This window comes from Sphaeramia orbicularis, chromosome 8 (genome assembly GCF_902148855.1).
Source record: "Sphaeramia orbicularis chromosome 8, fSphaOr1.1, whole genome shotgun sequence".
NCBI lineage: Eukaryota > Metazoa > Chordata > Actinopteri > Kurtiformes > Apogonidae > Sphaeramia > Sphaeramia orbicularis.
The window spans coordinates 43,232,919-43,260,002 of record NC_043964.1 but is presented as its reverse complement, the minus strand read 5'-3'; the positions used below and the strand labels follow the sequence as shown (position 1 = coordinate 43,260,002).

General features: G+C 40.0%; 1 protein-coding gene across 1 annotated transcript in view; it reads left to right on the top strand.

Moving 5' to 3' along the window:
• smurf2 (SMAD specific E3 ubiquitin protein ligase 2) overlaps positions 1-27,084 on the top strand; it is an 83,053-nt gene that overhangs the window by 49,301 nt on the left and 6,668 nt on the right. Inside the window, exons 6-17 of the mRNA XM_030140454.1 lie at positions 829-913; positions 1,140-1,223; positions 2,651-2,865; positions 8,163-8,247; positions 12,877-13,035; positions 13,178-13,225; positions 18,230-18,431; positions 21,432-21,535; positions 21,758-21,872; positions 23,359-23,537; positions 24,311-24,569; positions 26,592-26,793. Of these exons, the coding sequence (XP_029996314.1) occupies positions 829-913; positions 1,140-1,223; positions 2,651-2,865; positions 8,163-8,247; positions 12,877-13,035; positions 13,178-13,225; positions 18,230-18,431; positions 21,432-21,535; positions 21,758-21,872; positions 23,359-23,537; positions 24,311-24,569; positions 26,592-26,793 (1,737 nt within the window). The remainder of the gene's footprint in view (positions 1-828; positions 914-1,139; positions 1,224-2,650; positions 2,866-8,162; positions 8,248-12,876; positions 13,036-13,177; positions 13,226-18,229; positions 18,432-21,431; positions 21,536-21,757; positions 21,873-23,358; positions 23,538-24,310; positions 24,570-26,591; positions 26,794-27,084) is intronic.

The following is a 27,084-nucleotide window of genomic DNA, read 5'->3' as shown; positions in this document are numbered from 1 at the left end:
ACTACAAAGGTTTTTCCTTACACTGATACAGATATGAAAGATATGAAAATAATTCAGCTGGAATAGTGATGGTGAAATTGTATGCTTACCTATGCTGAAATTGACTGGAATTTTGGCTGTGAAATGATTCAGTCTATTTTCCTTACATTTTGATATAATCTGACATTCTCCTAATAGAATTCGAGATTGTCCTGACAGAATTCTTATATTTTTTGCCGTATTTTTCCAATCTTCAGATCCCACTTCCAAATAGAATTACAATCTGTCCTAGTAGGATTGCAAATTCTCCTAGGACAGATTGGAATTCCAATCTTCAGATCCTAATGTCTTACTAAAATTACTATCTGTCCTAGTAGGATTAGGAACCCTACTAGGACAGATAGTAATTGTAGTTTGTCCTAGGACAAACTAAAATTACTATCTGTCCTAGTAGGATTAGGAATCCTACTGGATTTCAATCTCTACTGTGACATATATATATTGTGTGTGTGTGTCTTTTTTTTTTTATAGAATTCTGTCTTTCTTGTCTTTTTATCTGACTCTTTGAATGACCGCACAAGAGTTGCTTTGTGTATATGCACAAATTTCTTGAATCTTGATGTCATACTACCAGACTATCCCTCCAGATGGAACAAATAAAGAGCTATATAAAAATGCAACATACCTTTAACCAGACCCTCCATGGTGCCATCGCAAAAACTGAACCCAATTTCTGTTACTCATAAAAAATATATTACTCCATTTTGTGCTTCGATAAAATATCTGCCTGCACTGTAATCTGCTGTCTAGTAATCCTAGTGTGCATCTGTCTACCATGTGCTGCTGCAGTGAGCCTGCAGTCTAGGGACCGGATAGGCACAGGAGGCCCTGTGGTGGACTGCAGTCGGCTGTTTGACAATGATCTTCCAGATGGGTGAGTTGTTTGGGGGAAATCTCTTATCATCTCACAAGGGACTTTGTTTAAGGCTTTTGCAAATCCTACACAGTGACGGCTGCCTTAAAGTGCAGGGGATACAATACACAGAATATAATATTTCCCTGTGGTGAGACAGAGCAGCGAGACACAACGCTGCAAGATGGTTCTGTGGCTGCTTAACCATGTCCGCTCACTGCTGCGTCTGTGTGTTTGTGCTGCTCAGCTGGGAGGAGAGGAGGACCGCGTCTGGACGAATCCAGTACTTGAACCACATCACACGCACCACACAGTGGGAGAGGCCAACCAGGTGAGCGCACTTTCTAACCCACAGAAAGTCAAACCCAGACCTCTTAAATTTAACAACTGCAGGTCTATGAGAAGACCTCAGCTCTGATCTCCCAAAGAGGGTAACTCCGTCCAAAAGTAGAGTGGGCTCCTCGAAATAGGTGTCAAACAGACTGTTCCAGACAGTGAAGTCATAGAGCTGGAAAAAGCGGAAATAGAGGTGTCTCCTTCCCGTTCTGTCTTACTCAGGGTACTTTCCTTACTTTCACAATCACAGAGTTCCCACAGATACTTAAAAAAGCCTTGAATCCATTCATTTAAAAGTAAGACTTTGAACCCACAGTTACTGGCATTTTCCAGTTAAAATATCTACAAACCACAGGACCTACCTTAAATATACATTCTGCACTTCTGTACTTGTATCAAATATTTCCCACAATGTTCAAATTTAGAAAAACCTGTTATTTATTCCCCATAACAAATTTTTCTTTTGCTTTGCACATGTCCTCTACATTTAATTAACATTGATCTTGAAAAGATGAATCAATTTAAATATGAATATATAACACTAAAAGTGATGGGAATAATAACACCATAAGGTATTTTATTTAGTTACCTCAAAGAAAAATACTGAGTGACCAAATTCAGTCACACAGTGCATCGGTGTGCATAAGGCATTTGTTTGTAAATGACATGTCTGCAAATGTCTTGACCATGACTTATCAGGTAGCAGGAATGTAACTGGTATTAAACCATCTTAAATCTTTCAGTCTTAAGTCTTAAATATGAAATGGGATTGTATAATTTGACTGGCAACATCAGCTTTTAAAAATTAATTTACTGAACACCTCTCACGCTATCATCACACATTACTAACTATAGTTTGTTTCCGTAGCTTTAACAGCTATAGTGTTGCCCATGCTATGGTTGCAGAAATGTGCTCTTTCCCTGGTTCTGAAACAGTATGCTTCAAATAATACAAATAACTGATCAATTAACAGGTCTGTTATGGGTAGGAATGAAAATGATGTTTTTTTTATGTGAAATTTAGTGCAGACGGTGAAGATATTGTTGGTATTAAAAGACAGAGGGCCGGTCATTTTGATATCCGAACACTGTGTCTTTCATTGCAACATCAACATTAAATTGATTTACCTGCATGTCCTGATAAATGAAGTGGTTAAATTCAAAGTGTAGAGGTCAAATTCAAAGTAACCTAATGACAGATCTAAGTGGTTGTTGGTCTAGCTCAGGAGTGTCAAACTCATTATAGTTCAGGGGCCACATGCAGCCCAATATGATCCCAGTTGGGCTGGACTTGTAAAATAATACTATAGTAACATATAAATAATATCAACTCCAAACTTTTCTCATGTTTTAGAGTGAAATTTTTTTTTCTTACATTAAGAAATTAAGGAAAATGTCACAGTTGCGTTTGTCCTCTCTCAGACCAGCGTCCGAGTACTCCAGCCCGGGCCGGCCACTCAGCTGCATTGTTGATGAAAACACGCCCATCAGCACCAATGGGGCCACACCCACCACGGCGTTGCCAGCTAGCGACGGCGACCAGCGTGCCCACGAGAGACGGGTCCGCTCCCAGAGGCACCGCAACTACATGAGCAGAACTCACCTGCACACGCCTCCAGACCTTCCTGAGGGATATGGTTAGTGGGAAGCCACAGACTGAACCTGCACTGTGTATACAAACACACACGAGCCATTGAAGAGACTAGTATAGTGTTACATCTACAGCAGGCCGCCTTGCAGCTGAAAAAATATAAACGTCTAATGTATACGTATCATAAAGCTTTATTAGTTAGCCCTCATTTAAGGATTTGCAATTGCACATTGAGTGGTATATGGTCTGTACCAGTGGCGGCTGCTCATCTTTCAGACAGGGGAAGCTCATTGTCGGCTTACATCAAAAAAAAAAAAAAAAAGTCCAGTTATTTAAACATACATTTGGCCCTCCGTTCCTTTTTAAGAAAATGGTCAGTGACCTTATCGTACCAAGTAGGCGTCTTTTCCAGGGACTGGACCAGTGTCCTCTCTGCTTAGATTGCCTTGGCCCAGTGTGTTGTGGGTGTTAGACTTCAGCCTTTTTAAACAACAGATGCTCCTTTCACTCCGACCTCGCCGACAGCTTGATTGATTTAACTATCTACGATATTAAACTCGAACAAGAAATGATTAAATTATGTAACTGAAACAAGAAAACAGTGAAATTATGTTAAATTGAAACAAGGAAGTACAATGAGTGTGTTTTATTTACAGTGCAAGAAATGAACGAGTAATTTCGTAGTGGTTTCTGTCTCGATTTCACAGCAGAATGTGTACTGAACTGAACTGTGTCAGTGAAGGAGCAGATCTGAAAACAGCTGTCAAACGGGATTCAGCCTTTCGACTGATCCTCCAATCAGCACGTGGAATTCTGGCGTCCAGCCTGGCCGAGCTCCGCCCACAGCTCCATTCACCCCCAGAGACGCCCAGCGTCTGGGGGCAGGACAATATCGTGGCATTTATCCAATTACCGTCCAGTTTTGAGGCAATGAAAAAAAACTGTTCCATTCAGTCCCATTGAAGCCTAGAGACGCCCGCAGTCTACGGACAAATGCACTGAGCAGAGATGTATGAGAAAACAGCGCAACAGGAATGTATGAGAAGTGAACAACATCACGTCCGTTGATTTGTGATAAAGCTGATTTGAACAAACTCATCTTTAAGATGAACGTGTTCTAACACATTTGTAGTCAATAAAATGTCAACACAACCGCACATATTTAACCATTTAATTTTCGTGATTTCAGGGGAAGCTGGGCCTCCCTTGCAGTCTATGAGAAATCGCCACTGGTCTGTACATATACGAAACAGTCAGATAATAGCAGACACACTACAATACTGTTTCAACTAGGATTTTAGTTTACTGCACCAATATGAAACGCAAGGGTTTCAGTTTCACAAAGTTACAAATGCACACATAATGCATACTTTAATGAATAAAATAACAACTTATCAGTTTGACAAATTAAAGCTTCAGTTTTTTAGCATCATTGGGCAAAACATCCATCATTACCTTTCAGTGTGTTATAATTGCAGGCAAGGCAGATTTATTTTGTATAACACGATTCATACACAGGGCAATTCACAGTGCTTTACAAAAATGGGAAAGAGACAGGTTAAAAACACAAAATTACATTTAAAACATAATCAATAAAACATAAATAATAATCAAAATAAAGTAAAAGAGAAGAGTGCAGATAGAACCCTTTCAGTTATATGCACAGTTGAACAGAGCTGTTTTCAGCCTGGATTTAAACATTGTCAGAGTAGAGGCCTGTCTCACGTCATCAGGAAGACTGTTCCAGAGTTTAGCTGCATAGAACTGAAACACAGCTTCATTGTGTTTAGTCCTGAAGTGGTTTAGGAGGATATGAAATGTCTTTACCTACTCTTTGCTGGTGTTTTCAGGCAGAAAATCTACTCAGTGACACAGGCTTTGTCTAATCTCTCTAATGACGGGTGTTTTCAGAAATGTAGGGGGCTTAAATACATGATTGACAAGTATAATTACCAATCGATGATCAGATTCCATCAGACGTGATTGTTGTTTTATTCATCATCAACAGAAACTGTAAGTCAGTTGTCAATACGGGGTGTGTGATCGTGAAAAACAATATCTACACAACAGTTTAATGGCATTTTTGGAATATGTCATTGTGTAGGCTTATAATTAGGGATGCAACAATACTCGGGAAAACCATGTACCGTTCGGTCCACCCTGCACAGGTCAATCTGCCCTTTTTGCAATTGATTTTATGTTAACAGTTGTTCCCATAACATAAATATGGGAATAACTGGATGTAACTGATTAGGTTCAGACGCCAACATTGAAGTGCAGGTCGAGTTCGAACAGAAATAGAGAGACAGCGGGGTATATCGAGGCACAGGTGCTGTGGCTTCATGCCATGGTTCAAAATGGTATGGAGCTGGTCCCGTCGGTCTCGGCTCGAGTTGTAGTAGTCTAATCTGGATCACTGATCTAAGGTGAACCACACAGATCCCCTGATTTCAATATACAGTAACTACATCTGGATCACCCATGTCACATGGTCCAAGAGGTCGGTCTGTGAAGCGAACTGAAACACACTCTCAGTTCCTTTATCCACACCAAACAGTAAATAGTCCATAGCGACTGTGTGATTTCTGCAGCAGTAATTCTGCTGGTTTTCAAATAACACAGCTTCATGTCCCTCTACTGAGACCACAAGTGCCAGGTACAGCCTGGTCTATTCAGCACTGATAGCACAGCCCCTGAATAGAAATTAACCAATAGGAGAAGAGCTGACCTAAGGACACGGCTTTAAAGACCGCCCCCTCATTTGCCAAATGAGGCGTAAATGCATACAGAAATAGAAAAAGGACTCCTGAAATGTAAAAAGAACAAGCAAAAATAAATAGGTGAAGCAGAAATAGAGGAAGAAAATGCAGAAGGGGGAATACTGAAGAGGTAAATATGACTATGAATTTTTAAAAAATGCAAATAAATTAATAAGATGTCAGATGATAATAAAATATAGAAATAAATAAGAAAAGAGATAAAGAAAATGTAAATAGAAAGCAACGCAAAAATAAATGAAGGGATAAAAATTAAAGAAGGAAAAATATAAATAAGAACAAATAGATGAATAAATGGTACGGAAATTAGTTTTTCAAGCCATTTTTATATTTCTGTATTTATTTTTAAATATGGCAGGGTCTGTCCTCCGTAATGGACTTGGCATTCATAAAAGCTGCTTATTTAGTCATCCTCATCTACAAAGTGACCAGTAAGTATTATAAGCCTATTGGATTATTGTAAGTTTTCCCATCCAAAAACTAGTTATTACCAGCAGGATCCTTAAATATATTTGTACAGTACATGAGCAGTCAAAAAAATAGCACAGTGTTTTTACACTGTGGAACGTAAACATTTACATCTCTTATAGCTAGAACATATCAACCTATTGCATATGGATCTTAAAGCCTAATTTTTTTAGCTCATATCCAAGAATGTGCCATCGGACATTGTACAGTGTCTGTTCCATTCTGTACATAAAACATGAAACGGGCAGAAGATGGCAGATGGACTATAATGCTGTTAAAGAGGGAATGGAAGTTGAGCTCAAATTATCTGCACTACTAATGCATCCTCTGAAAATACCCTCATAGGATCACTGCACTGAATTCTACCATATGCATTGGATATTTTGGTGCATCACAGTACGTTTATAATCCACTACAGAAGCCATCCCTACCTACCAATCTGCATGGTGTCATCAGTGTAATACTCTAGTGTTAATTGCTTCGCCTCTGCCCTCCTCCCTGCTCCACACTGGGCTCAGTAACCCGGCTAATCTTTGTCCTCATTCAGTCCAGCAGCGCTCACTCTCATGACTCTGCAGCTCCACACAAGGAGCCTGAAATACTGGCTCCATTTGAGACAATCTAATTGAATTGATCTAGCTGTTAAAAGCTGGCGGCAGCGGTTCTCTCTGCCCTGCCGCCTCTCCTTTCTGCACAGATTCAGACAATTGGATGCATTCATGTAAGAGAAAACACACATACTAATGCTGTGATCCCCCACACAGCCCTTAGAGTTTTGTTTATCCTCCCAGTAAAATCTTCTGGAGGATTTGGGAGGCAGAGTCATGGGACCATATCCCAGTCTCTCAGATTAAGAGGCTCCTTGGATTGCTGTCTCCTTATCTGTCTTATTCTCTCTATCTCTGTCCCTGCTTTTTTAATTCTTGTGCACTTTCTGTAAAGTGTGTCAGCTGCTCTCGTCCTTTCATGTGAGACGTTGCCCCATGTTTCAGACTTACAGTGTGCACTCATCAGGTTCGTATGTCTGTGTTTGGAAGGGTATGTGTACATGCACGTTAAAGCGGGGCGGTAGGTCCAAAGGGATGCCACAGAGGAGCTCTCTGGCACGCAGCTCCATGGAAATATCTCTGTCAGGCTGTGATGAATGAGCTCACCAACTCAAACGTCAGACAACCCCATCTCGCCTCTCCTTTCCTCTGCAATGTCCATCTCCCTATCTCTCACCTCCTCTTCCTGGCTGCCGTATGGGACCTCCACTGACTTGGTCTTTTTATCTACATCCTTGTGATATTGCTCTCATATGTAAACATAAGCACAATCTGTCTACTTATGATACATGAGTTTAATGTTTCTTTTTCCGTAAAGACCCAAACAGCCAGTGGCAACCAAAATCATCGACTGATCTGAAATGTGTAATAACTTCTGATCCATTAATCTTATCAGTACATGTAAATAACTGTTGTAAAATGCAGTTTGTCATCTTTTCATGGTCATCAGATATGACCCATTTGGACGTTCAGAGGCTCCGTAGTAAACAAGGAAACGGCATCATCTTCTGCAACATTGATTCACCAGTAAAACCCGTGGAGTTTGATAAATGACTGAGGATGCACACACCTGTTCTATGTTCAGTTCTTGATATATTTGCTGATCAAATCACTTTTTCTTCAATTTTCTCTATTTCTGACATAATAGACCTTAACTTTAATCTGGGCTTTTATGAAATTCTACATGATCAGTGAATTAAATATAGGAAAATAGCTGAATTTCAATTTAAAAAATGCGAAATGCAAAGGATGATATTATAATAAATGGCGATAAAACGCTTAAGAAAGGTTAAATAGAGAGAAAATTTTTTTTTTTTGCAATTGCTACAAAAGTAGCACTGGGTCATTATGGTTTAAACGCATTTCTTTGTGTACTTGTTGAACATTTGAACTTCTATGAATTCTTTTTCTTTGACACTAAAGAGACACAATTAAATTTTGCACTACATTCAGTATACAACAAAATGACAAAAAAGGTGTATTAGATTTGATATTTATAATCAAAGAGCTTGAAATTTTGGTTTTAATCATTAATTTATGTCCTCCTACAGAGCAGCGGACCACGCAGCAGGGCCAAGTGTACTTTCTCCACACTCAGACTGGTGTTAGCACGTGGCATGACCCCAGAGTACCCAGGTATGTGCACTGAGAGATCTGTCAGAGAACTCCTACTCTGTATTAATTTTATGTTTCCTATCCAGCTGTTTTCAATTTATGTACAACAAAAACCTTTCTTGAAACAAAAAATCTTGGAAACAACTGCAGAAGGAATTTTACACGTGGGAGATGTGGAAAATTTGGTGTACAAATAAAAGGAAGTGAGATAGACAGTGTTGTGGGAATAGCTTCAGTGAGTTAATGATGATATTCAGAAATCACATAACAGCAGAGATGAGAAATTGTGGCAGACGAAAACGTCAGACATGCAGGGATCAGTGAAGACACTGCAACGTTGCTTAACGTAATGATACAGTATTAGATGGTTAATATTAATAGATGACGACAAAACACCACCTTGTGTCAAAACTTGAAGAAACAATTCTTAGATACAGTTTTTGATTGGTAAATCAAATTTCGGTTTCTAAAAAAACACTTTTTTTTGTTTAATTTAACTTTTATTTTTACCAGGTAGGTCAATTGAGAACCAGTTCTGAATTACAATGATGGCCTGGACAAGAGGCAGCATAGTAGGAAGATAAAACAGAAAAAAACAAAACAAAGAAACAAGTTACAATGTCATATAATGAGCCTTAGTGGTGCTAAAAGAGCAATATTTACAATATCTACAGTGATATATCTATATCATAATACTGGAAGGTCTCAGAGAGTGTGTGTGTGTGTGTGTGTGTGTGTGTGTGTGTGTGTGTGTGTACGTGTACGTGTAGGTGTGTGTACCTGGACAGTACTTATAAATGTAGACGTTTTTGACTGCCCAAGTTGGTGCCTACAGTTGAAGAATAGTCCCATCTCCACATGAAATATCTCAGCAAGTTGATAGGACCCATATTTTGGGAGATATTAGTACTTTTGTTATATACTAGCCTTACAATCACGTTGCTTTGCCCATGATGTTTGACGGGAAGCGCAGTACCACACTGCATGACAGGAAATAAAGTTAAAATCAGGAACGACACATTTACTAACTTCAGTCCCTAGATATTGGTATTAATATAACCTGTGGTTCCCCACGGGTCATCACGCTAGTGTATGTATGTGTATGTGTATATATATATATATGTATATATATATATATATATATATATATATATATATATACACAGGGTGGGGAAGCAAAATTTACAATATTTGAGGCAGGGATTGAAAGACAGTGTATGACCAGTTAGTTTATTGAAAGTCATGAGAATTTATTTGCCACAAGAAAATTAACATAATAGAAAATGTTTTTATTCTATGTGTCCTCCTTCTTTCTCAATAACTGCCTTCACACGCTTCCTGAAACTTTCGCAAGTGTTCCTCAAATATTCGGGTGACAACTTCTCCCATTCTTCTTTAATAGTATCTTCCAGACTTTCTCGTAATAGTTTTGCTCATAGTCATTCTCTTCTTTACATTATAAACAGTCTTTATGGACACTCCAACTATTTTTGAAATCTCCTTTGGTGTGACGAGTGCATTCAGCAAATCACACACTCTTTGACATTTGCTTTCCTGATTACTCATATGGGCAAAAGTTTCTGAAAAGGTATGGATAATAGTGTTAGGTATGATTATGACATCAATATATGTTTGGTTTCAAAACAATTGACGTAGTGCCTGCTGAGAAAAAACAACTAAATGTTCATTGTAAATTTTGCTTCCCCACCCTGTGTGTGTGTGTGTGTGTGTGTGTGTGTGTATATATATATATATATATATATATTTTATATATTTTTTTTGTCTAAAGAGTAGTTACTAGCAGTAAGAATATAAAAACAGATAATACAGTTTTACATGTCGTACCAGTGCTAAAAGAAAGAGATGCAGTATTGAGGACTTGCGGCTGACGTCACTGGTCATGTGATTGTTGTTTACACCGCCATATTGGTAGGCACGCTATCTGGATCCAGAGTGTCAGAACTGTTGCTTTATATCGTGTTTTTCTTTGGACTCATGTTTGCGTGTTTTGTTATTTGCGGATATGTCTGCTTGTGATAACGGCATCATATGCCGCGTTTCCACTACATGGTACCGGCTCGGTTCGACTCGACTTGACTCGGCCTTTTTGCATTTCCATTAAAGGACCTGGAATCTGGTACCCGATACTACTTTTTTGGTATCACCTCCGCTGAGGTTCCAAGACTGGGGAACAGATACTAAAACGCGACGTGTAAACACTGCAGACCACTGATTGGTCGAAGAGTTGTGTCTGTGACCCGCCGTTTTACAAAAAACAGATGCGGAAGTTTACAGTAAATGTAGCGGTAGGTTAATCTACATGATGACAGCCTGCAAAACTACACCATTTAATCAGGAGATTCAGTCTTTGATGACCAACGTAAAAATTCAGCATGAGCTTGACGAGACAACACGCAATGAGCGAGTTTATCAGCAACTCTGAGCAGACGACATGGAAGTAACGCGCCGCATCGCTATGACATCCAGGTACTGTAAAGTCTGTTGTATCCTGTAATGGAAACGGTCTCCAGGAATAGTATCTGGTATCCAAGTCGAACTGGTTCCACGTAGTGGAAACGCGGCAATAGATGACTTTCAGTGTTTACTAACAACAGTGATGCGCAGCCAACTCAGGGGCAAAAACACTAGTACCAGCTGCCAGCCGGCTCACATCAGCCATGTACACCTCCAGGCTCTGCCCCGGAACTTGTGAACGAGCTGATATGTTAGCTGTAAAACGGTCCATTAACTGTCTCTGTTCAAAAGCCGATCCCATCTTCTCTTTCACGGCTGCATAATTTGACTTGACCGCATCGGGAAGGCTGCCCCATAGTAGAAAAGCAGACTTGCACAGACGGGTGGGGAGTATTGTCACCAGCTCCCCGCTGAACTTACCGGTGTCGCCCGCTATAGCTCCGACTGTCACTTCCATCTGCCTCACCCAGCTGAGGAAACTCTGGCTGCCATCACCGGCAAAGGGAGCAGGTAGATCCACAATCACTCTCTCTCTAGGGTGATAGGTCAGGGGAAGCCCTCCTGGTAGGTTTAAAGGGGTCTTCACCACCGTACCACATAATGACAATTCTTTTTTTCCACGCCGCTAAGCGCAATAAGCACGCAGGCTAACTATACTGAGAAGGTAATACCGCGGTAATAACTATAAACAGCAGTCAGCAGAACAGAACCACCGCTGCCACCAATGGAACCAAGCGGTCTTTCTGCCTAACTTTTAATTGGTGAAAGCTAAGTAATAAACGGCACACAGGAGTTTAGCAGGTCCATCGTTTAACACGTTGTACGATCCAAGGAAAGCTTGCCTACCAATATGGCGTCGTAAATAGAAAACCACGTGATCATGTGACGTAACCTCAATATATGGGGACATGTGCTTACAAACAAAAGCCCTAAAAGCAAGTGCAATGATCAGAGTTTTTGAAGGGGGAGAGTGGAATAGCAGAACATTTTTAAACAAAATACAACAAATTTGTCTGTTCTATCAGATGTTACTATATGGCCATCTCCTGCTTTTCTCCACAAGCTAACTCGTAATATTCAGATTAGTATAGGAAAAGGCACACAGATTAGTATTTTCTTTTGCCTGTTTTTGTAGAATCAAATTAAATTTGTTGATGGATTTGTATGGAAACACAGCCTATGCCTTATGGCCTGGTGATGGACAGTCTGTTTTCTTCCATTCTGCCTATAGTCTGCTTTAAAACGTAGCACAGAAAGAAGTAGACTCCGTTAATGACCGTGCTGTGCTGGATCCCTGTATTCACCTCTCGACACTGACATAACCGATATTACCCACAGCATGTGCCATGACAGTCATTTAGTCCTGATTCCCTTGTTGTCTGCCATAAACGTGCAGCTGATTATGAGTCTGACATGCTGTGAGATGACCACTGTCACAGGGCTCTGGCACGAGCGGCAAAAGACTCCGCTGTGGGACACATGGTCGACAGCACACAGGTCTCAGTCCACCTTAACAGAGGCTCATGAGCTGGACTCAGACTTGTTTCGTGCTGATCATCATACTGCAGAAAGCTTTCACACACACACACACACACACACACAGATTTAAAAGTGTTAAAGCAGGCTTGATTGCATTCCAGACACTGTCAATAAAACATGATTGATGTTCTAATACCTGACCACTGCTGTTTTGCATTCTATCATTATTTGAGTGATAGCTGATCCTTTTATTGCTCTTGATAGGAGGCCACTGGTCACGCCACACCTTACCAAGTGCTCTTCAGACAGCTCCAACATTAGCACATAGGTTATCTGCCAAGCTTTCATTGCTCGTGAGACTCTGGTGCTTTTGGCTTTAACCCTGCAATAGAGAAAAGTCCAAGCCAACAGAGAAAGCCTGCTGCAATTTCTGAACCTTTTTGTCTCGGTGGAGTCCAGTTGAAAGGGCTGCAGGGCAGCAGTAAATAATTTAGATGGGAGGAAGAAGAAAAATAGAATAAAAGTGATTTCTCAGACATCTCTGAATCTTGCTGTCCGCCTGAATCCAGTTAGTCAGTACTTTGGTATGTTTTATACCTAGAATTTGATGTGTGTCTTTTCTTCTGTCCCACCCAACGTTGCCTCTGTTTTTCCTTAAAGTTTTGACTATGTGCGTTGTGTGTGCTTCTGTCACAGAGATCTGAGTAATGTGAACTGTGAAGAATTAGGCCCTCTACCCCCTGGATGGGAGATCCGAAACACTGCCACCGGGAGAGTTTACTTTGTCGATCACAACAACCGGACGACACAGTTCACAGATCCACGCCTCTCTGCCAACCTGCATCTAGTCCTTAAGTGAGTCCTACAGTAATCTAGAGGCAGAAAAATGTAACAGTAAAATGAATGAGTTCCTGAAACACAGTATAAAAACAGAGTCCTTGGTGTCTGTAACTGATACATGCTCCATCTTTTTTTCTTCTTTGTTTTGCATCTGTAGTCCAAGCCCAAATGGTTCTCGAGGAGGCATCGAAACTCAGAATGTCAGGTAAGCTTTGGGTTTCATGCCAGTAGTCCTCACTCCACACAGACAGGAACACACACACACAGTAACATACTCTGAGACATTCACAGACGTGCTCACTTTGCTTTTCCCTTAGAGAATGTTTTACAGTGCAAGCCTGTGCCAAGGTGTGCTCACCACCTGTAGAGGTTCAGCTCTCAGAGTAGCCCCTCTGCTGAGCAGACGTTCAGGCATACATACAGAGTTAAGCACTCCCCCACACTCCTTTCTTTCCACACAAAAATTGAAATTCCTCAGCCCCGCAGAGGTTTTGATCATAAAGGCGTTTTAGCACACAATCCGTCACAAAGCTGGCTTTGGCCAGACATCAGATAGCAGAGTGGAAACTAAGGCTACAGTGTCTGAGGAGCGTCTTACGTCGAGGAAACGGAGCATAAATTGATGCCCAAGTCAATGAATGAGGTGTGTGTGTTTAATCTGTGTAGGTACATGTGTGTTCGTTCATGGTTCTGTGCTTGGTACATGCCTGCACGTGTGCACATTTTCTTCCCCCTGTGCAGCTGTTCAAACACATACTGTGCTACGATAGCCATAGAATTACCCAGAAATCCTTGCTCCACAAAGGTGGAGCCCTATACAAGCCTTGGTGGGCCTCCTCCGCCTGACCTTATTCCTTCTCTGTGCAGAGAGAGACGGAATGCATCGGCTGAGAGATCAGGTTTCCTTTTTTCCCATTCTGACGGATCAAAGAACGTGTTTGGGATTCTGTATTGGTTTTTCTTTTTTTCATCTGTGGCCCTCTGAAAAGTCTTATAAAAACGTAGCTTGGCACGCCACATTTGTTTTTGATGTAGATTTTTTGCCATGTGGGTGATTATGCCCAGATGTGTGAAAATCCCATACATAAAATTTCAATGGTATATGTATCATAGTAAGATAATTAGTTCACATCAAAGGCAGGTTGTGGCTATGTTTTTTTGAGTAATATTACCAAAATAATTTTATACACTGAAAAAAACTCTCTTGGTACCTTACCTTTGGGAGTTTTCCTGCAGCTATCATTTAGTACAGTAAACTCACACCTAGGTTTTTAATTTAATTCCTTTAAATGTGTAAGAAATTTTTGTAATCTGGTGCACTCTGTGTGATTTCACTTTATAGTTTGTTACTGAATTTTGTTTTATTTTTACTGTTTTACCTCACTGTTTGAACCTTGTAATATCAAGCCCTAAGAAATTAACACTCAACCTTTTTTTGCTTGGTTGAAAACGGGTGAACGCTGTGTGGAAACATACTTGGATATTACACATTAGTATGCCGCAGTATGTGGCCTACATATTGATACCACATGCACACTCTCGTGTATGTATCCTCATATCAGCACATAAAGCGTTAGATTTGGGCTGCGGAATTGTACACATCTTGGCCATATTCTATTCTAATTACATTAATTTAGTAATAGATGATCTGTTGTCATTTTTGGGCTAAGCCTTTCAGCTCTTAGCACTGCAGCTGCTTTATTACAGCAGAAAAAGAGTAGACTCTGGAGTGACAAAACTCTGGAAAAGAAATCAGTCCTCATGGATTCCCATCAAGACATCTGCCTTTTATCAGGACAGGGATTTTAGAAATTTTCACCCAGTATATGCCGTCATCCCACAAAAATGTTTGATATACATATATATGTCAGTCAAAGTTGTAGTTTTATTGCTCTTTTTATTTGCTTAAGACATTGCCTGATCATCCAGAGCACAATTTTGTTCATATTTCCTTCACGATGTTGCAATTTTCTGCTCAATCCAAGCACCCCGGACGGGTCAGGGTCACTGTCCTATAGATAAGTGAATCCTTTTAAGACCTGGCTGCAGATTTGCCCTCTGTTACTGCCAAGACGTTCAGGGTTTGTCACATGGCACAAATGTTTATATCATGTCTCATCATGCGGTGGAAGATTTTTTTGGTACCTTTCATCATTTCTCATCAGGAAAGAAGAACTCTGGGATGTGTTAACCTGCTTTAGTGAGGCGGACTGAAGCAGAGCAGGAATGTTTGATTTATGGGTGAAAGTGCAGGAAGAGATGCTCCGTGTCTCCTCCCTCCCCACTCCTTCCTTCCCACCCACCCTCTGAGTTGTCTATAGTGTTTGGGTGCTGTCGGGAGAGTGTACTTCCTGACCCCCTTACCACCCGCCACCCCACCACACACCCACCCCTCCTCTGCCTTCCCTCCTTCTGAGTCTAGTCTGCAGGAAATAAAGGGATTCAAGAGGAGGTCTCGAGTATCCTATGGGGCCCTGTGGCTTTCAGGGATAGCAGGAAGTGATTGAAAAGCCAAACTGGATTTTACTGGGCAGACACCAGAAACCAAACACAGTCACTTTGTTTGGGCGAAGTTGTCATTGTGGTGGGGGAGAATGCAAGCCATTGGGCGAATGCTGGAGAGGAGCAGTTGAAAGCGAAACTGGCTTTTGATAACTACGTTCTGTCATACAGTTAACTGGCGTACCCTTTCGTTGCTTGGGTGAAAACTGATAAAAGCTGCCTTGTAAACATGTAAATGGATAATACAGGTTATCATGCAGAAGTATTTAGCCTACCAATGTTTATTTTATTTTATTTAACTAGATAAAATCCTATTGAGATCGACATCTCGTTGATATCTCGGCCAGGGCAACCTGGCCAAGAGGTCAAGCAGCACACACCATACCATAATGAAAACGGATTAAAAGATCAGTGATAACAATAAATTCAAAAATAAAAACAAAATTCTGGCAATAATTTAGTAATAACACAAAATTATAACAAGAGTTTGACTAAAAATTTTAAAATCCAGTGTAATTCATCTCACCAGCAATTTTGTTTTAAAGAGCCAAATCGACACCACATGCACACACTGATATATTTACTGTATGCCTCCCCCTCCCTCTGAGCTGCACTCCAGAGTCTGGTGTTTATGACCCTGCTCAGGGCCAAGCATGCTTGCTACCCCCCACTGAAGTGCAAAAGGCCATTGTGCAAATAATCCTTTAGTGCCGGCCCCATAAAGGGTCTTTTGATTCTGTGTGTGTGTTGTGTGGCCCCTCCCTACTGTGCCACCCTCTGAGGCCTTCTCAAACACAGCGCCTGGTTCAAAAGTCATGTTCTGCATCCTGTAGCCAGTGCCAAAGTCGAGACCTCTGTCAGCATTAACCACAGATGATGTTCACAGTCACGCTGCTGATACTGTGGTTAACCGCTTTATCGTTCAAGTGGTTAAATTTAATGTTTCCAAACCCTGTTTATCACAGGCCCTTAAGTATTCACTTGGTGTCGATAGACAAACTTATGGACAGAAAACTCAACCAGGGCTGAGTAATGTGATCAAACTCTCACATCCCAATATCTGTCTTTTTATTTCCAAATACAAGTACTTATCATTATGTATCACATTTTCTGTGCTAAATCTGTTAAGAACTTTATGATAAAATTGTAGGGCTGGGTGATGTAAAAACTGAATCAATATCCGTAATTATCATAAAGGCTCATTTTTAGTCCTGTGTGAAAGTTGAAGAACCTAGAAAGTTGTTGGTGGTTTTTGAACTCTTCTTTAATAACACAAAAGAAAAATGTATATCACTATTGATAATTACAATGTAAAATTACATTATGAAAATTCATTATCAGAGTTCAGTTTCCAGTTGATCGATGTTGCTCTTAAAAGAAGGTAATTATCTCCACAGTCATATGTTAGACTTTACCCTCAGTCTCTTGAATGGGGAAAAAAAACACAGCCGAGATACTATTGGTATAAAGTGTAAAAAGCTTAAACGTCAATAAGTGCAATGGCAGCCCAGGGAAAATTCCAAACTAAGACTTCAGGCAGATGACTGACTTAAATAATAATATTCTTAAATATTATGCTTGTGAACTAGTTGGATAAAAATATCATTTTATGATAGTTTTAAATGGTTTCACAAACTTGATAATAAAATGATCATGTGGAAAGGCTTATTTTATATTACATTTTTAATTGCAAACTCAACTAGTAATAAATACCTGGTCATACTTGTTTTTTCCTCTTTTTCTTTAGAACCTTTGCACAAACAATGCTTGTAACAAAATCTAAAATATTCTGAGGTTCGAGGTCATTAAGTTTGTTGCAGGGACGGGCCTACAGTGTAATCTAACCATGGTGTTGAGTCCTGTTAGACTGTTATGTCCAAACCACACCCACGAGCGAGACAAACGCAGCCCTTCTAGGTACGAGTTCCTTGTTTTGTCTTAATTGGTCAGAATCATTGTCCCGTTTCAAACCAGTTATGTCATGTTCACTCACCTCCATGTTTGTGTTGCCCTCATGCCACCATTCGTATTATGTGGAAGAACAAAGTTTTGATTACAAAATATTACCATAAAGAGTGTGTTTTGTGATCTAACAAAATTATTAAATAATTAAATGCTTAACATGAAGCAAAATGCATTTGCATCCATTGTCATATTGCACAGGCTTATGGTCCATCTCGCTCATGGCCTCGATGACCCTATTTTGCTCTACCTCAAGTGTACACAGAGTCAAAAGGAGAAGAGGGTTTATTTGCAGAGCTTGCCTCGGTCAAATTCTGCTGCTTTCGTGTAGAAATCCTTATTTTAGTTCATGCGTCTCTGCCAGATGGACAGGAGGAGAGAGGACGGTGGTGTGTGTGTGTTTGTGAGTGGGTGAAGTAGATGTGTTACCTCCTGTAATCCCACCTCCACCTCTGTCTGTCTGTAAAAGGCTGAGGCAGCTGTTTGACTTGATGTGCTTCCCAGATGACCTCAGTTTGTTTACTCCTCGTTCTCTGCAGTTAGCAGAGGACAGAGAAAGAACTCTCCCTCACAGAGGGACATTCACAGACAGTTTTGCGGTGTTCCTCTTGTTATTTTTGTTCATGTACGTTTGTTTGGATGGTACAGGTACACATAATCCTCTAATTATCAACATTTATCGTGTCCCTCTGTGTGTTTTTCTGTTTCCCTTTCCTCACCTCTCCCCTCCTCACCCTTTGTTTAGTCGTCAGAACCAGTTGAAGGATCAGGTCCAGCAGGCTCTGGTGTCCCCCGGTCAGCTCCCAGAGGAGGCAGAGTGCCTCACCGTGCCCAAGTACAAGAGAGACCTTGTTCAGAAGCTCAAGATCCTCCGCCAGGAGCTGTCCCAGCAGCAGCCTCAGGCTGGCCACTGCCGCATTGAGGTGTCCCGGGAGGAGATATTTGAGGTGAGTGTGGAAAGATACAGGTTGAGACAAGCCTACACAGTCTTGTTATCATATCATCTGGCACTTAAAAGGCCTGCCAGTTCTTACAGATGCTCGGAAATGGGCATACGTAATTCAGCTCAGAGGGGAATTGACGATATGACAAATCTCACAGCTGATGTAGGTCATTTCAGTGAATAAATACATAATCAAAGACATAGATTCAATGGAAAAATTCTTTACTATATGTTTGACCTTTAAAAACTATCTTTTTTTTTCTTTTGCTTTTATTATGAAGCTTTTTCAATTTAAGCAGGGAGCAAAATATAAAACAATGTATAAAAGTATTAAAGTGTAAATGGAAAACTACAAAATGTTGGCCAAAAATGTGACATGCTGTGCCAAATACCACCTTAGTGGTATTTAGCTTATACTGAAGTCAACTTTCTGTGTCCCTGTCAGACTTTTCATATCAAACACCACATTAACATAACAGAAATAATTCCTCTTAAATGTACAAACTCGTTGTTTTGTCTCTGCCTTCACCTGTTCAGAATTACCCAGCTCTGTGTCCTGTTCACTCTCCCCCATGTTGGTTTGTGTTACCTTCATGTAGATTTCCTGCCTGCATTGGTGCTGTGTAGAACACAAAGCAGCATCCAAAACAAAAAAAAAAAAGCACTGCTGTAAAGAATGTGGTGTAGCACAAAACAAACAATGGAGGCGCATAACATGAATGATAGATATTTTGTATCATCATGCCATATATGTCATATTGTACAGCCTATAGAGAAATGTAGTTTACCATTACAGAAAACATACATGTAGGTAACAACAAACTGTTTCTCTTCTTCCAAACACTAAGGCAACTGTAAATGTTAAATTGCGCCAACTCTGTGTTGTCTCCTACTATCAAACGGATGCCAGCACCCTGCTGGCTCACTAATCCATTCACCTACCCTGTGGTTTTTTAACTATAGAAGTTACTATCCCACCCCCTGAAGGGGAGGCAAGGGGTATTGTTTTGGTTCGCTTTGTTTCTTTGTTTGTTTGTTTGTTAACACTTTAGCAGCAAAATTATTGGTGGAATTCATACCAAAGTGGGTTTATAGATTGCCAGTGACCCAGAATAGATGCGATTACATTTTGGTAAAAGTAGGTCAAGGTTAAAAAATGTTATGACTTTTTAAAAACAATTTTTTTCCCATTTACTTATAATGGCTGAAATTCATCTAGGCTGTCTATATCTATGCTGACATCAGCACACGCATAGACATGATGACATCAGCTGGATCGATGCCAAAATAAGCTGCAATACGTGTGAGGGGCGGGGTTTGTTGTGTCTGGCACCACTTATTTATAGACTTACCAAAGCTCAGCCGAGCATTCACTAGAGGTTTTTCCACTTCTTCTTATCTACTCCCTTAAAGGCCGTTGTTTGGCTGTGTGAATGATTTCTCTTACACACATGGTTATCTACGATGTGTGAAGGTAGTCTGTTCAAAATCTAAAGCAGACTTTTTGTTTGGGATGAGGATTTTCTCAACTGCGTTTTCTCACCAGGGGAGTTTTTCTGCATCTCGGAGGCGCGAGGGCTTCATCAGAGCAACAACACCTGCAACAGACTACATGACCCTCATAAACTATGCGCTGGAATGTGCTGGAACAGCCATGTCTGTTAATCTGACCAAAGACATTTTTGTTGGCTGATCTCAATGTGAGAGAGAGGGGCAGAGGACGTCTTGAGGTTGAGCGAGACATAACTGCATAGCTCAGGCAGACCGGCTCAAGCCTTAAATTATGACTGAATATGCAAGTGTTAGCCGGTGGACTGTCAGAGCTGTCTGTATGTGTACTTTTTGGGGCAGATAAGACATTCCCGTTCCTCTCATGGTACCTTACCGTTGTATGCTTTATTTGGAGAGCACAGTGGAAGCTGGCTGTTGAAGAGGTTGTGTTATTATAGTCTTATGTCCGTGTTTATTATAACTGTCTCTAATCTACTTTAAATGAACCCTCCCCTTGACGCTGTGAGCTGTTTGCACGTGGAGGGAACATTGATTGAGCTGGAGTGATCCCTGCCTCTCAAACCAAATGAAAACAATTGCTATAATCCCAACAGTGAGGAGTAGATACCCCATAAAAGAAGGTTCCAAAAATAAGTATTCAAAAACAAAATAAAAACCATTATGGGTAATGCAATATGAAGTCAGATGTAACAGAATCATCTTTGGTTTCAACTAAATTTAGCTTTTGATTTAGTTGTAATAATCATGCTCTTATGAGTTGAATACTGTTAAAGATATATATTTTTTTATTTTATTTAACCTGTATTTAACCAGGAAAAATGATTAAAAACCTCTTTGCAACGGTGTCCTGACCATGACAGGAGCAGCAGAAGTTACAGACAATAGAGATTTCATCCATACATCCACACTAAAAATCTACATAAAACACCAAATAAAACTCAGTTCTAAAACTACACGTAAAACACAAAATTAAAAACATACATAAACACCATCAATGATTTAAAAGGCTACTAAAACTATACAACAATGATCCTTAAAAGCATCTCAAAGCAGAACCCAATTCGATCAGTTAGAAAAACATCTACATCTGGATTTGACCTCTTCCCATTCATTTAAAATAATAGGTTAATGTTTTTACACAATAAACATTCATGGGTTAAAGGTTTTGTCAGTCAAATAGGATGTCATGTATTCTTTCAGCTTTTCTCATTATTCCTGAAAAAACTAAACTAATACTGTAAAACCTAGTCAGTTACTCAAACTAAAACTACTTATGCTCTTATAAAACTGAACCTAATTGTAACTCTATAATGTCTTAAAGACTTTAAGCAAAGTGAAGTAACTAAATATTTCTCCAGCTCTTGTTCTTTTAGATGAATTTTAGCAGTCCTGCAACAGCTGTGTTTTACTGATGGGACAGTAGAGAGCAGTTTTATCACTAATAATGCCACTGCCTTTGACATGTATATGTGTGGTTGCGTCTGTGCTGCAGGAATCATATCGGCAGGTGATGAAGATGAGGCCAAAGGACCTGTGGAAAAGGCTCATGGTGAAGTTTAGAGGAGAAGAGGGCCTCGACTATGGAGGAGTGGCAAGGTAAGAGGCCACAAGCTCTGGTTGTCTTCATACAGTTTCACTTTGTCCATAGACATCTGCCTCCTAGTGGGAGAGTGCCAAAGTACACAACTCGCTCACTGCTGTCGAGTCTGCTTTTAAGTATTTGCATGTTTTGTCAGATTTATAACACACCTTTCTGATTGTCATTCTCTCTGTCTACTGCTTACTGTCCGTGTCCCTTCGGTGTGGCGTGTTCTGCAGGGAGTGGCTCTACCTGTTGTCACACGAGATGCTGAACCCATACTATGGGCTGTTCCAGTACTCCCGTGATGATATCTACACATTGCAGATTAACCCGGACTCTGCTGTCAACCCTGTGAGTCACAGGCAGTACTGATGTCATGCAAAGCACAAATTCTATACCACGGTGCTAAAAACAAATAATGTACACCCCATATGATCATAGGTAGTTTTTAGTACCTACTTAGGTAGAGTTGGCCACACTTGATTGTATTGATTCTAGTTCTGCTAGTTCTCTAGTGCAGCAGCAGCATGAAACACAGTAAAATAATACAAAAGTAAAAATTGAACACAACAGCAAACACGCTATACACAATAGATTAGAAGTATAAAAACAGACCAGGGTAAAAACCCTGGATTGTTCAACTGTAAGGTGCAAAAATAAACAGCAGTGTTATATATTATGGGTCTTATTAATTCTCTTTTCAAGTTCCATTGAGGATTAATTAAAAAAAAAAAAAAAAAAGAGAACAATTAAGGTGGACACATGTTAATTCTTAAATAGTATTTGCCATTTACTATTTTTTTTACTAAATTAGTGCAATAAAAACATATCTACAGAGCCACAGACTTGTGCATTAAATAATGGATTAAGATCAGTCTAGAGCAATTGAGGAAACCAACTGTTAGTGTTCTAGTGTTAAACACATGCATTTCATCTATTTTTTATTGGAATAGTGTTTAGTGTAGTGTAATGTTTCTCATACACTGATTTTTTTTTGTGTGTGTATTAGGTATATTACCAGCTCCCAGGGTATATTTATGGATGCATTTTTAGTTTTTAAATGGTTTTTAATTTTTTCATCTGTGGTTGATTATTCTTCTCTTACTCTACTCCTCCTGCACCTCTCAGCATCTTCAGTACCTATAAATAAACACCTCATCCACAGCTTAGTTTACCTGTCAGAACAGGTAAATGGCTTACGGAAACTGTTATCTTCACACATGTGTTTGCCAAGTCATTGTTTTCTTACACTATTTATCATGGTAAATTGTTTAGTAACTGTTATGACTTTAGCTCTACATGCTAGCTCCTGTTCCAAACAAATCAGCTTGTGGCTGATAATTACAGATGGTCTTTACACATGTCTGACCATATGTAGGACTCAATCAGCCTTTTCTCATGCAATACCACAAAATGGTCAGATAAATAGAGTGATGAAAACACAGCCACGGTTACTGCAGGTTTTAGTCTGTCTCCCAACAGGTGTGAGCTCCAGTTCAGCTTAGGTCATTTGTTTAACCTTACTGTTGTTTGTTTATTCAGGCAGGCAGCATCGACTGGATAGACATCGACATAAGTTATGCAGTTTTGTAACTTGTTCTGTTTTTGTTTGCAATCTTCTTCTTTGTCGTACAGCAGCAGTTGCCAGTTTCTTTTCAGTGTCCTAATCACAGTGTTTTAATGCTGTGATACTGTTTTTATTCCTCTGAGTAAAAATCAGAAGCCCAGTGCAAGGGCTTGATAATGTTGTCTGGTTGAGAACAGGATGGATGCTTTAGTCACTCATCGATGCTCCGCATCTTCATCAGGAAACTTAAAATGTGTCGTCTCCCTTCAGGAGCATTTGTCCTACTTCCATTTTGTGGGCCGAATCATGGGGATGGCAGTGTTTCATGGCCACTACATCGACGGAGGCTTCACCTTACCCTTCTACAAACAGCTCTTGGGTAAACCCATAACCCTGGACGACATGGAGTCTGTGGACCCCGACCTACACAACAGCCTTGTCTGGATTCTGTAAGTATCATTTATACCATATGAATGAGACAGAAGGACAGTAAAACATATCTCACAAATTAGGCTCTGTGTTTTTTTCTTTAACATTGCGTTACTTTGTCTGTAGTATCATTTATCAATTGGTGCAATAACTTCCTCTCTGTTTTTGTTTTTCTTGTTTTTGTTTTTTTTTTAACCAATGTGGCCATGTAAAAGCCTTAAACCAGGGATGTCAAACACATTTTAGTTCAGGGGCCACATTCAGCCCAATTTGATATAAAGCGGATCAGACCAGTAAAATACTGTCATAATAACCTATTAATAATAATTATGTCAACTCTGAACTTTTCTCTATGTTTTAGAGTGAAAAAAGTAAAATTACATAATGAAAATGTTTACATTTACAAACTATCCTTTCTTTAAAAAAGTGAAGCACCTGAAAAACCTGAAATTTCTTAAGAAAAACAAAAATTTTACAAGTATCATTTACACATGTATATTACAACTTCACAGTGTTTTTTTTTGTATTTGTAAATCACAGTGGATCTACCAATACACAAAACATTTAGTAACAGGCAGAATATCATTTAAATTTTACTATTATTTCCTTTTTTGGAGTCTGGCATTTGGAGTTTGGAAATAAAATGAGTTTGACACACTTGATTTTTAATATGTTCCATGTAATTTTTGCATTTCACAAGTTCATCCCACAGGCCAGATTGGAACCTTTGGTGGGCCGGTGGCCTTATGTTTGACACCCATGACTTAAACAGTAATTCTGTTTGTGTCTTCAGGGACAACGACATCACAGGTGTGCTGGACCACACCTTCTGTGTTGAACACAATGCTTATGGGGAGATCATCCAGCACGAACTCAAGCCGAACGGTAAAAGCATCCCCGTCACCCAGGACACCAAGAAAGAATACGTGCGGCTTTACGTCAACTGGCGCTTTCTGCGAGGAATCGAGGCCCAGTTCCTGGCTCTGCAGAAGGGCTTCAATGAGGTCATCCCTCAACACCTGCTCAAGGCTTTTGATGAGAAAGAACTAGAGGTACTTCATTAATTTTGCTCTTTCCTCACACTTAACATCTGTCTTTCCATTTTCTGCTATGTAATTCTTATACTAAAATATTATACTATTACTTCATTTAATTGCCATTTTCAGGACTTTTGCTTATTCTTGAGTATTTCTGTTCTGTGATATATCTCTACTTCACTAAAGAAGGTTGTGGTTCCAAAGGGACAAAAAATAATAATAAAAAAGTCACATTGTAAAAAAAATTGCAAACGCTAACCAGCTCACAACATGTTCACTGTCTGAAAGTACCTTTTTATATGGTTTTCAGTTTATTATTTATGTAATTTTTATCGCCTCTTTCATTGTCTTTGTCGTGCATTGTTTTAGCATTTTCCAATGTGCCACTGTTTTACAACGCAGATCTCTCCTCTGCATTTAACATGGCTTTGGTCAGGTCAGCCTTTATTATTTTTATTTTTTATTAAAGGTGCTGAACAGACTTTCTGCTTGATCTTGAAAAAGTCTCATTTTTATATATATGCTTGATTGCAGTCTACAATTTAAAATGAGATTATCAGCACCAAAACAGGTTATTTCCAAATGCTATTTCCAGCGTCCCTGGCCGGCTCGGACAAGACTGGACTGATTTACAGCAGACTTATGTCGCTATGACAACAACACACCGACCAGCAGAGTTAAGTAATGAAAAGTTAGCTGAATGAGTGAGGAGTAAGATCTGTCCTTTTTCCTAAGAAAGGGATTTCTTGGATTTATTTTGTTGTAATGGTGGGCACTGGAACTGGAGCTGAACTGGCAAAAAGAAAAAAAGAAAACTAAACAGGACAGTGATAGAGCACCGGCTAAAACACCAGTAAACCTCTGCATTGAACGGATGGAGAGTACTAAGGAAGTTAAAAGGATTGAAAACAGAGCAGGAGTAGTCCCTCTTCCTTCTACACAGGTATAGAATGCTTGTGTTCTTTATACATATGCATTGGAACATTGTATTTTACTATAGTGATTGTTGATAGCTCAGTCAAACACTTAGTAAACACTTCTGTGTTAGCCGCAGGGTTAGCTCTGTGATGTGGGTAATGTGTTTTATTTGGAGCATTGTTTCAGTCCCGAACTAAGGGCTTTGTAAGGTGAGACTGAAATGGTTCTGTATGGAGTTTAATGTTCATGCCGGGGCCTGGATACTAAACTGCCCTTCAGGAACAAGACAAGTCTAAAAGTAGAATGTGAATGCAGAAGGATGAAGCAGCTAGCGCTGAACTGCTAAGGCAGAATGATGAAGATGTTGAATGACTGAAGTCATTTATGAAAATGCTTGAATACTTAGTGGAAAAGCTAGTGCAAATGTATGTTATTGGAACACGTCTTAGAGCACTGGTCTGTGAGTAACACTTCGGAGCTTCAGAGTAAAAGAGAGGTCTAGAAGCAGGAGTCGGACGTCCAAAGTTAGGTTTCACTTTTGTTTTCACATCAGTTACTAAACTACGCTACAAACGGACTTTATGAAGTTTGCTTGTTGTCTTGTTTCAAACGTCACTTTGCACCCTGCAAGTTACTGTCTGGAAAAAAGAAATGCAGAGTTGTAAAGAGGATCCGCTCCTTTTTCATTAGCTTCAAACGCCTGCCTTGGCCAGAGTTATGCCTTTACGATAGTAGGTGCTAGGGCTCATAGGAAGCGGAGTCTTTGTCCCTCAAAAACACTACCGATTCCGGCCGAAGGTGTCGCTGCAATCCACTTTAAGCAAATTCTTTGTACAGGACCTTTAATGTTCTTCCAGAGAACAATCTTCTGTTTTGTGCGAGACAGTGAGTTCACATGTCAGATTATTGTCATTATTTTACTCTTAGTATTTGGTGACCCAAAGTTTAGAGGAGGCAGGAGTAACAGATCTGAATAGTGTTTTTCCAAATAGAAGAAGAGTTTTATTTTCTGCTTCATTGGGCTGTTCATCCCTGATGATCTGTTTGTGAAAACTGGCAAGACCTCAGATTTCTGTTTTGTGTTTTGAGCCATTATTTTCTCCTTTTGTCCATGTGCAGCTGATTGTGTGTGGCCTGGGTAAGATCGACATCAATGACTGGAAGTCCAACACACGGCTTAAACACTGCACTCCAGACAGCAACATTGTCAAGTGGTTCTGGAAAGCTGTGGAGTCTTTCGATGAGGAGCGCAGAGCCCGGCTGCTGCAGTTCGTTACAGGCTCCTCCAGGGTCCCACTGCAAGGCTTCAAGGCCCTGCAAGGTAATAACACTCCAACCACTTAAAACTCTTTCTCTATGCGTTGTTACGTTGAAGTGTTTACATTAGAACTGCTATCTGAATTGGTGTGAATTAGCAGCTGAAAAGGGTCTAACATGCTAAAGTAATGTTGCCCCTGTAGAGTGTAAAGGTGTGGCAGCGTCATCCTCACTGTCCCTTTGTTACACACATTGTGATCTCTGTTATCACACGAATAAACAAGGCGTGTTCTGAGGAGCCTTTTCCTCCTCTTGTCTCTGATTCTGGGTTCCTCTGACCTGATACCCAGAATAT